Source organism: Vicia villosa, linkage group LG6 (assembly GCF_029867415.1).
Source record: "Vicia villosa cultivar HV-30 ecotype Madison, WI linkage group LG6, Vvil1.0, whole genome shotgun sequence".
In the NCBI taxonomy this organism is placed as follows: Eukaryota; Viridiplantae; Streptophyta; class Magnoliopsida; order Fabales; family Fabaceae; genus Vicia; species Vicia villosa.
Window position 1 is genome coordinate 83,494,510 of NC_081185.1, and position 12,228 is coordinate 83,506,737.

General features: G+C 30.9%; 1 protein-coding gene across 1 annotated transcript; it reads right to left on the minus strand.

Moving 5' to 3' along the window:
* Window positions 1-7,533: 7,533 nt before the first annotated feature.
* LOC131611779 (albumin-1-like) lies at window positions 7,534-8,299 on the minus strand. Its single transcript, XM_058883662.1, has 2 exons — window positions 8,181-8,299; window positions 7,534-8,073 (listed from the first exon to the last, which is right to left on the minus strand). The coding sequence occupies exons 1-2, from the start codon at window positions 8,230-8,232 to the stop codon at window positions 7,733-7,735; spliced, it is 393 nt and encodes a 130-aa protein (XP_058739645.1). The 5' UTR covers window positions 8,233-8,299; the 3' UTR covers window positions 7,534-7,732.
* Between the last annotated feature and the right edge of the window lie 3,929 nt (window positions 8,300-12,228).

Here is a 12,228-nt window from a genome sequence, read left to right on the forward strand (position 1 = left end):
TGATTCTTCATTTTAAATATAACAGAAGATTGCGTAGGTTCATCTACGGAACAATTTGGCGTTAAGACGTTCCAGAGCTACATCTACGGAAGTTTCCCTAAAATGAATTAAGTTCAATTTTTCACAATGTTTACCATTTTAAACTACTTCTGTAGATATAGCTTCAGAAAAAAATTATGAACAAAAAAAGATGCTTCCTGATATGTATCTCCGAAAGCAGAGGGCGTTAATGTAATTGTGCTAGGTGCCTAAGGGTATCAAGGGATGGATTTAGATATCCTCTTTTTTTAAGCCCCCTCATTAAGTGGGTTAGGGCTCAAAATTTTTGCCCCCTAAATTGACACTAGTCTCACATTAGATCTGGTCTATTTGTAAAAAATTCAAAGGTCACGCTTAAGATGTGCTCTAGATGTCCACTTGGAAAGACATTTCGTCTTTTATTATAGGTTTGATGTCCGAGAGACAATGTAGTCTTATATTTATAAAAGACATTGCCTAAGACGATGTTTTTGGACCGTCCTAGAAAAAGCGACGATACAAGGTGATCCAAAGGAATGTATCGTCTTGCCTTGTAGTCTTTCCTAACCCTTACATGAAAAATGTGAGATAAGACGTTCCTCGGGCAAAAAGAAAGTTAAGGTGATTAAATGACCCAAGACTTCCTTGAAAATAGCGATTCAACTGTCCAATATTAACTAATTTAATAAACAATTTATTTATCTGTCTTGTTTTGTTTGAAACGAATTTTGAACATTAATATTTTTTATTTACTTTGTTTTTCTAATATTAACTTTATGAAGAATATGTCGATATAAACAAAATTAACTTTTTTTTTTTAACTTTTTAAATTTTATCCTAGTTTTTCAATAATGATTGTTTTAAAAGCTTTCTTGATGTATTTTTAGCAGTGTCCCATTCTATTCATATTCAAAAAACCAAAAAGGATATAATATAGTTAGGAGAGAACTTAAATAAGTATTCTTTTGTTCCCATACTCCAATACTTGTTGAAGGATTTATAAAAACATACATAGAGTTATTAGATTCCATTACTTTCAAAGTAAGAGATATAGATATCAACAGTACATATCCACATACATGGACATAGATATTATTTCTAAAATCTTAGTGACTAAGAAATACAAGCATATAGTTGGAATAAAGAAATATGAAGCAACTTTATTTAAGTAGACACATCATGCATGGATGGTTTTTGTTGCACATATTAAGTGGAAAATGCTGAGGGCATTTTCAACAATTTTGAGAACTCATAGCCAAGAGCATTCTTGAATGAGGCTTGTGCATGAGAGTTAGAATCAAAACACGAACCATATTTAATATCTGAATTTGGATAGAAACGCAGAAACTCCCACTTCCCTTTCTTGTGCAGTCTGCATGAGACTCACAAATGTTAGGGCGTTCTTCCACCATCTTCCTAACCATTGGTATATTTAGGCAAGCAATAATGGGAAAGCTCAGAGGTATACATGCACAAGTGCCACTACATGTTCTCTCAAAGATGCCACTGCCACAAGACAATCCTTCACAAACACCTGCTTCTACCTTCTTGATTGGAAACATACATAATGTGGATAACAAATAAAGGGACAAAAGAGAGAGCTTAGCATAAGCCATAATGCTTGAATGATTAGAAAGCTAGCTAGCTAGGTTGGTGTTGTGTTGTTTGTTCTTACATATATTAATTTATAGATAAATTCTGTGTGTTGTGCCACATTTTCCACCACACATTCAATTGCTAAATTATCTTCTTTGGATTCATAGCACTGTCATGTTTTAAATTTTGGTTGGTGTTGTGCTGAATTAGTTCATTATTGCATGTAATAATTTATAGACATATAAGAAAAAGATTTATAATCTTCTATGTTGTGCCACATACACATTTACAAATTAATGTATATGCTTCAAAAAATTAATTGTGTCAGTTGGATTTTGTGGATAAGATCATTTCTTCTACCGTAAGGAAAAGCTTGCCAACACAGTTCTACGATAATACAGTAAAAATAAATATATTTAAATGCAAGATTAAAGTTTTCGAACATGAAGAGGTGGCGAATATGCATTAAAGATGTTTGAAGAATTTTATACAAAACATAATATTGATTATGAGGTGACTTTTCCTCATACGCCTCAATATAATGAAATAGCAGAAAGAAAAAATAGGATCATATTGGATATGACGAGATACATGCTGAAGTAGAAGAATTGGCAAAATCTGTATGGGGTGGAGCAGTCACCACAGCTTCTATATTCTGAACAAGTGTCTTACCAAGAAATTGAACAATAAAGTTCCTGAAGAAGTATTGAGTGACAAACGACCATTAGTGAGTCATCTGAAGGTGTTTTGATATATTTGTTATAAGCATGCGAGAAAAAGGAAGTTTGATGACAAAAATGAACCTATGAAAAATACATGATATTCAATTCTATTAATGAGAATATTGTGATGAGTTGAGACATTGTGATTGATGAAAACTCATTCTGGTATTGGAATTCTGGTAATGCAATTAACAAGCCTTTTATGAGTTATGGTATCGACAAAGAAATCAGTGAGGTTGAAGTCGACGCAGTTGCTGACATTTCAGACATAGTCGAGGTTGAAGAGGGTGTGGCTAGCATAAACCAAAGAGCTCGAAGAACTAGAGTTCTTCCAATAAGTCTTATGTGATGGAAAAACACCCTATAAAATTTTAAAAATGCTCTTTGGATTCCAAAGATACATCTCTGAACACACATTTTTCTTCACCCAAAACATTAAAACCAATATATACAACCAGTATATTTTTCCAAATTTATTTCGGAGATGCATCTCCCAATACACACTAGATAGAATCTAGAGATATGCATATCTGTAACCACACCAAAAAGTAAATTTTAAGTTTGTTTTAGTGATGCTCAGATGAAATTGACGATATAGTAAATGTATACTATGATGAATTAGATAATACAACCGATATGCAAAAAATGACTAAGTAATAAATTCAGAGTACACAACAAAGTCGAAATAAGTCAAAGTAAAGTTTTTTCGGCCTCGGGACTTCTGTTACTATGTTGGTGTTGATGAAAAAAGCTTTGAAGTTGCTTGAATTATTGAGAGAATGTGTGTCATATCCCAAAATTTTCCCTTCATATTTCAAGTACATCTGACTTTCAAATGCTCAAAGATCTCCAATTGCTCAAAGCTACCTATCTCCTAAACAAGTGCCTCTGGACTAGGGTTTTGCTTTTCTCAAAGGAAAATTAACTTTTACTCATAGTGTCCTCATGCCAATTTTCAAGCTCTGAATCATAAGATTACTCAGTCAAAAGCTCAGAAAGTCAACAGTCGACCAGTTTGACCTAAAAGTCAACTATGGTCAAATCACAGTCAAAACTCCTGATTTTTTGTCAACATCCTTATTTTGAAGTAATATTCATCATTTGATCAAAGGTTGATCATGATTCATCAAGAAAAGTTCAAAAATTCACAAAAGGACAAGTTGCTAAATTAGGGTTTCTAAGTAAAAGTCAAACCAACTTTGACTGATCGTATCTCTCTCATACTTTCTTAGAAATTCCTCAACCAAAGCTTATTCTCAAGGAAATTTTATTCTTTACAACTTTGATGTTGGGCCCAAGGTCAAGAAATGTATCCGCATAAGAGATATGAGCCAAAACATTACAGGTCCTTCTAGAAACTTGCAAAAAGTTGTTTTCTTCCAGGAGCCATATCTTGAAGATAAAATCTTCAAATGAAAAAAAACTTCCAAAGTGGCTTGTAGGGGACATCTTGAGCTTTTCAAAAAGTCCTAGAACTTGGTCATATGACAAAAATTGAGAGAGATACGCTTGGTACAAGTTGGTCGATTTTTGAGAAAGACTTGAAACCCTAAGTTGCTTATTTCATATTTTTGAGGATTGGGCCTTATGACTTGGAATTTCCACGTGATTTTGAGCTTGAGAGAGGCCCATTGGTCATATAAAATTTATTTCATGATTTTATTTCATTTATATTTGATTTTATTCATTTAAAATTCAAATTAAATCTAATAAAATGATGAGAAATATTAAAGGGATGGAGGAGATTATTTTGGCATCTAATATTGAGTCTCAAAATCATAATAAATCAGTATAAATTCGTGGGAGATTTATTGAACAAGATTGGACCCAAAAATAGCAAAATTTCAATTAAATTTCAATCAAATTTCTCACCATCAAAACACATGATTTTATTTGATTCTCTCCAAACTTGTAACCCTGAAATCATTCTCTATATATACTCACATTATTCAAGGCATAAGGGGACGAAAAAATTAGGAGAGGGAGAGCTAGGGTTCAAGCATACAAAATGTTAAAGAAAAGTGAAGAATCGTATTGCAGAGTTTAAGAGAGTTCCAGGGCAAATCAATCCTCTCCTTCCGTTCATAAGGTAATAGAAGGTAGGAATGAATCACTAACTAAGTCCCATGATGCTTAAAACGCACACCACATGTTCTTCATATTCATATGTGTTTTAATTTTCCTATATTGCATAATACAATGTTTCGATTCAAGATAGCTGTGTGTTTAAGTTGCTGGCATGTTTTAGAAGGGATTTGAGTCATTCGTTTGGAGCTTTCACGTGTGAATCAAGAGTTTCCATGGCTAGGGCTCCACGAATGGAGCTTTTCGTTCTCTTGCTCCCAAGCCGTATCAGCCCAAAAAGACATCATTAATGGATTCAAAATATATCGAATAAGGGATCTGGGTGGTTTTTGTTGGTTTTCGTTATGTCTTTTGCAGGTTTTAAATAGTTAAGGTTGAAGAAGAAGAACCTGCGGAAAAATCCGCAGGTAAATCCATGGCAATTTTTGCAGGTATTTCCGCAGGAGAATCGAGGAAGAAGACAAACAGTGGTGTTGACCAGTTGACCCATACGTGTTGAATTGTGGTTCGCCAGTCAGCAAACGCTTCCTCTCTCCACGCGCGTGGCCCCATTCCATTGGGCGGTCAATTCTTCAGGATCCTCTCTCCACACGTGATTGGTTGCAGCACATACCCAGGGGGGCCCACGTTGACTTGTCTTTTGAATTTTTGGGTTTATTGTTTTTTCACATATATTAATTAAACATGTGTATTATTATTGAATAGATGAATAGATATGCAGTGGAGTTGGCAAATGCAAGTAGTGTGTCACCAAGAGTGGGCCGGTTCGATCCCAGCTTCTTTCAGATATTTTGTGAATTATTTTTCAAGGATCCAATACACTCCTGAGCAGGCACGCCCATCGTACACCCTCAAATCTCATCCACTGGATCCAGCGACCAACAAATCAAACGCCCAGGATATGCTTCCTCACCATGGACCTTCAAGGTCCAGCCACACCAGATAATAGCGCCAGGTTCTTCATTTATTTTCTTTTATTATTTATTTTATTTTTAGAAATCTCTTTTCTTTCTTTTTTCTTTTTCCTTTTCTTAAATCTGTTTTTTTTCTTTTTTCCTTTTCTTTAACAAATAACATACTTTTTTTTATAAATTAGGTTTTAGATAAATAATTTAAAATTAAATTTTAGATTAATAATTTTAATTAAGATTAGCATTTTTATTCTTTAATTAATTAACTATTTAATTTTAATTTAGTGATTAGGTGTTAATTCATTCAATTTCTATTTAGTAATTAATTTAGTAAAATTAAGATTATCCTCACTTGATTTCTCAACTCAATTCTCGCGATTCTTCTTCTCATCTCCACTCTATGATTGTCGCATCCGTGTTTTAATTGTTATTTTAATCTCTGTCATTTAAATTCTGCAATTTATATTATTTAATTTCTGTTATTTAAATTCTAGAAGGTGTATAGGTTGCAATCTTTGTGATGTAATAGTAATTAGGATTTTATTTTCTCGCACTTTATTTTTCGCATCCCCCAATTTTTGGTTATGTACCCCCTAATCCCGAAGCTCTGTAATAGCGTAGGATTTAATTTCCGCAATTTATTTTCTGTCAATATATTAACTGCGTAGTTAGTAATATAGGGAGTGACAAGACTAATTAACTGAACGATAGCTCACCTAAATCAAGATAACATAACTGAATTCGAACCACGTGATTGCTGCACACACCCACCTTTAAGGTAACCACTCTTATGCTGCCCTCTCGATAAAATAGTCAAGTCCCTTCGAATATATGGATACCTTAGCTTGCTGCCTTGATTCAAAATCACCATGTCCCTCCGATAAAAGATCATAGTCCCTTCGAGTTGCCTACGATAAATATGATCTCGTCCCTCGATTAAATGGTGATAGTCCCTTCGATTGCTAAGGTATCCTTACTGTTGCCTTAATGACTATTATGTCCTTCCCCGAGACTACCTGCCCTCTTTATGGTAGGGACAGTCTTGTGGCGAACGAATATTCTCGATGACCCTTCGATGACCCGCACATCCAATTGAAAGACTTCCTGTCCTCTCATGGTATGGATAGACCCTTTCGCCCGAAGGACTTAAAGAACAAAAAAGACAAACTTAGGGTAGTTGCTACTAATTGCTTGCTCTAAAATTCAAATTACTTTTCACACCTTCTTTTCAAAACGATTTCCAAAAGGCTACGCTTATTTACAAGCTAAAGTCCTTATTCAAAAAATCTTTTCTAAACACACACGACACTTCAAACATTTCAAACAATTCAAAAGTGAGCTAAGCAATTAAGAGCCCATGGATAACCATGGATACAAAGGGTGCTTTAAACCTTCCCTTTGTATAACTTACCCCCCGAACTCAAAATCTTTCAAAGGTCTTTCCTGTTCTTTTTGCCTTTCCTAATTGGATAAAATAAAAGTCGGTGGCGACTCTTGCTTACCGCGACATTTCAAAAAAGTCAGTTCTCCCACCGTGTTACAATGTGATTTAAAAAAATTTGAGAAAATTAGTGGTTTAAAGTTGTTTTTTTAGAAGTGAGGAAGAAGAAGGGATTCTAGTGCGTTTTAGAAAAAATGGGGACAACTTCTCTACCCATCATAAAAAGTTGGGTAGTGTACCTCCAACCAATCACATAATTTCATCTAATTTAACACATTTAATTATTTATTAAAATACTACAAATGTTGGTTGTTTTCAAAGTATTTTACAAAGGATGTAACCTTACCCAACTTTTTGAGTTGGGTAGATAAGAATTCACCAGAAAAAATAGTGTCTGGAGATAAATCTTCGTATTAATGTATACAAAGATGTATTTCTAGAATTTTTCCCCCTTTGACTTAGGGCGCGTTTTTTTTTTTTTTTTTATAAATATACTCTCTATTAAGAAATTTCCTTTTAAAAAAATTAGTAGTTTATTATTATTATTTTTTCCCATCTTCTTTATTGTATTTGTTCTTGATCATCTAACGTTATTCTTTTTACTAAATTTAAGTACTACACTTAAATTTATTATTAATTAAAAAAAAATTAAAGTCTTCAACTTATTAAAAACTATATGATTTAATTAGTAGTTTAATTTAAAAATTGACAAATGAAAGGAGAAAGATAAACACAGTCACCAACCAATACACAAATAAATATCACAGTTTAATTATGCATTACTTATAAACTAATGACATAGAAGTACATACTCTACACACATGCATATATTATTTTTGAAATCAAAATGTCTAAGAAATCCAAACATAATTGGAAACAAAGACATATGAAACAATTTTATTTAAGTAGATAGAGAGATCATGCATGCATGCATGCATGGATGGTTTTTGATGTACATATTAAGTGGAAACTTCTGAGGGCATCTTCAACAAGTTTGAGAATTCAGAGCTAAGAGCATTCTTGAATGAGGCTTCTGCATGAGAGCTAGAATCAAAACACACGCCATATTTAATATCCGAATTTGGATAATAAGCACAGAAGCTCCCACTTCCTTTTCTTGTGCAGTCTGCATGAGACTCACATAATTTAGGATGTTTCTTCACCATCTTCATAACTAATGATATGCTTAAGCAATAATCAATCCCGATTAAACATAAACAACCATCACCACATTCCGACTCTTGAAAACTACAAAGCTTGTCACAATCTGCTTGGACCTTCTTCGTCGGAAATATTATTACTGCAAATGATGTTTTCAAAGATAATTTTCTCAATACCAGTGAATCAAACTATGTGAAAAGCAATAACTAATAGAATGTAGAAAAAAAGTTAAGATAAAAGACATACCTAATGTGGTGATCAGGAAGAGAGGCAAAAGAGAGAGCTTAGCATAAGCCATAATGCTTGAATGAATAGAAAATAGTAGCTAGTAGGTTGGTGTTATATTGGGTTGTGTTGCATTTGTTCATTCTTACATGTTGTAATTTATAGACAAAAATCATGTATATAGTGCCCATTTTCCACCACACATTCACTGAGACAAAGTGATAGTAATCCCTTCTTTTTTTGTTATTGTATAGATTTCTATTACTATGTAAAGTTATAGTTATGCTTGCCGACATAAGTTACTAATTTAATTGTAACAAAATAAAACAGTTTCTAGTCGATGAATTTCTAAATTTTGGTTGATTAATTTTTGGATTTGAGATGAAAAAAAGAGGTCTAGATTGAATAATTTAGAATTTTTTTTGGATGACATATTTCAACTGGTAATGTTAGTTGAATTAAAAGGGTGAAACCTGCAAATTCAGGGTTTAATATTTGACAAATGTTTAAAATAAATTGTTGATATTTATAATCAAATTCTTTTATAAAATAAAATTAAAAATTTATTTTTGTTTAATCTAAGATGAAGAGGAAATTGTTCTCGTGTCTAGTTATTTTTGTTGGCTTATCAAGAAAACATATTAAATGGTTGGGATGTTTCTTTTTTTGTTTGTAAGCGAGATTCAATAAAGAGAGAACAAAATTATCCCACCCAATTACGAAAAAGACGAGACAAAATTTGGAAAAGAATGATTACACCCCTATTGCAATTTAAGAAAGACAAAACAGAGGGTTTTTTTTTTCTTTCTAAAATTATAAAAGTTACAGTTGAAATGTGTAATATTTCATATGTAAGACCATCTCCAAAGTAAGGTCTTGATACTCCAAACAACATCCAAAACGTTATAATCTTTCTCCCTAAAAACCATACCATTTCTAGAGATCCATAAGCTTCAAGAAGTTGCCAACCAAACACAACCTTCTATTCCTTTTTTAACTTTTTTGGACTTGCAAAACATGCACCACCTCAAAAAACTATCCACCTCAAAATTCACAAAATCAATCCACTCGGCAATCTCCTTCCACACCAATCCAGAAATATGACACAATAATAGAGAGTCAATCGATGATTCGAGAACCCCTCTACAAAGAACACACCTGATATCACTAGATTGGTTAAAAATACCTCGAGTAGCAAGTAAATCTCTAGTTTAAAACCTATTGATAAAACACCTCCAACCAAAAACTTTTATTTTGTGAGAAACATGCATTTTCCAAATCGAAACAAGAGCTTTATCATACTTATTTGTTTGACCGAAAAGAACGTGGACTTTGTTAATATAATCAAAACAGCCCCTTACCGAAAAACTTTGATCCGAATCGTCGTTTGAATAGCATACTAAGTAATTTCTTTTTAAAAATTACGCGATATTGTCCAAAATTATACAAGAATATTAAAGGAAATTTCTTTCCCTACCTCCCTCTTTTCTAGATCACCTCCGGTGAAAAACCCAAAATACCCTTACTTCGGAAATGCATTTCCGAAACGCTTTTTTTTTCAAAATTTGTCTTATTTCGGAAATGCACTTCCGAAAACACGAAAAAAAGGTGTTTTCGGAGATGCATTTCCGAAAACACCCCTTTTTTGGGTTTTCGGAGATGCATTTCCGAAAACATCTTTTTTTGGGAGGGGGTGTCTTCGGAGATGCATATCCGAAATATTACAAGACCAAATTGGTCTTGGAATGTTTCGGATATACACTTCCGAAAGAATTCAATAATTATTAAAAAATTAAAATTAATAGGTATAAAATCAAGGTGAATCAATAAAATGAAGGTTAATCAATAAAATCAAGGTGAATCAAAATTTCCTAAACAATTTTAAAGTTAAAAATAATTTTTAACTTATATAAATATATAATATATAAATATATAATAATTAATATATAAATATATAAATATATAATAATTAATATATAAATATATAAATATATAATAATTATTATAAATTAAAACATCATTTTTTTAATTTTTATAATTATTATATAAATATATAAATATATTTATAATTAATATATAATAATTATTATATAAATATATAAATATATAATAATTTTTATAAATCTATAATAATTATTATAATTATTATATAAATATATAAATTAAAACACTCATTTTTTTTATAAATATATAACAATTATTATAAATATATAAATAAAAAATTATAACCTATTTTGTAAGTGAAATTATTTTAATTTTTTAATTAAAATTATTTTAAATTTTAAAATATAAATCAGGATAGAAATATATAATAGCTATTATTCATAACTCATAAATTATATCAAAATATATAATTATTATTATTCATTACTCATAAATTATATCAAATTTATGATATGTGAATTAATTAATATCCTAAAAATTAATTTTTAGGATTTTTTTAGATTTTTTTTGTTGTTTCGGAGATGCATCTCCGAATTAGTCAAAATTCCAATTTTTGGGATTTTTTCAAAAATGCACTTCTGAAGTCTGGAAAAATTTAGAAAAAAAAAATTTCGGAAATGCATTTCCGAAGCAGGATAAAATGGGGTTTTCGCTGGGGGTGACCCCCATAGGGAGGTGGGTAAAGAAAAATCTTTTTAAAATGGATTTTGAATTTTTCAACTGAAATATTTTTATCTTCATCATCTTACATCCTTATTGTTTGGATTATACTCTCATCCTAGGGATAAGATTGACTACCTTTGCTAGTTGGGACTTTTTGATTCCTTTAGTGTAAAATGAATATGAATCAATGAATAAAATAAATTATTTAAGTGGGAGAAAACAAAGGTAGGGAATCCAACCCCATTAATTTAGGCTGTGAGATCTGTGCAGAACATCAAATGTGAGTAAATTATTTTGTTTTTTTTATGACTTTTTAAATATATTTTCTCAACTTTAAATATAAATAAAAAATAAAAAATATATTTAATTTAAAATTGAACTAAATATATAATTTTATATTGAGCTAAAATATAATATAATTTTAGAATTTAATATTGATGTTAAGATTTTTTTTAAAAAAGGGTTTGAATCTGATTTTGAGTTTCACAACCAAAATATTTTATCTTCATCATGTTGCATCATTATTAATATTATTAATGTTGTTTGGATTAAGCTCTCATTTTAAGTTCTTAGATCTATGAGGAAGGTCATTTTGATATTAACGTTTCGTGAGTAAATTATTTTGTTTTTTATAACTTTTTTTAATATATTGTCTTAATTTTAAATAAATAAAAAGTTCAAATGTATTTTATTTAAAATTGAAATAAATATATTTTGATCTTTTATTTATATTTAAGAGATGAGAGAGTATGTATATGGAGAAAAATTACCTATAATTCTTTAATTGTGGTTTATGCTATTTGACAATGAAAATATGATAAATGTACTCTAATATTATTTAAAACGTAAAAATAAGAGAAAGTTAAATATGTGTAAGAGAAAATTATACATTTGTTATATTTTCATTAGAAAATAATTTAAACCATATCTATAAAATTGCATCTAAGTATTTATATTGCTCCCTTTTCTTTGACCAATGAGTGAATATTTATTGAAGCGAGGATTATTAAACATGATGGAGTCTTTAATATGACCATGTGAGTTTCTTGAATTCTTTCTCTAGATGTTCTCAATATAGCTTTTACGAGTCAATATATGCATGGACCACAGCGAAATTTCCCTACTTGACACTGACCCATCACCATGGGTCACCACCTTTCCTATTTTCACTAATTGTGACAAACTAAGGCAAAATAATGTAAAAGAAAAATATTTTTAACAGAAAAAGGATACAAAATTACAGTAATATTGATAATATGCAATATTTTGTTCCTACAATTATATTTCTTTCACAATTATAATGAGATTTAATTTTATTTTGTATATCTATACTCTTTCCATAAACGAACGATGTTTTATCCACTTCAATGCGAAAAAAACAAACGCTTCAGCCTCCCCACACACGAGCAACAAGTAACGTTTAACCACTAGAATGCGACATCGTTGTCCCCAGCCAGACCTC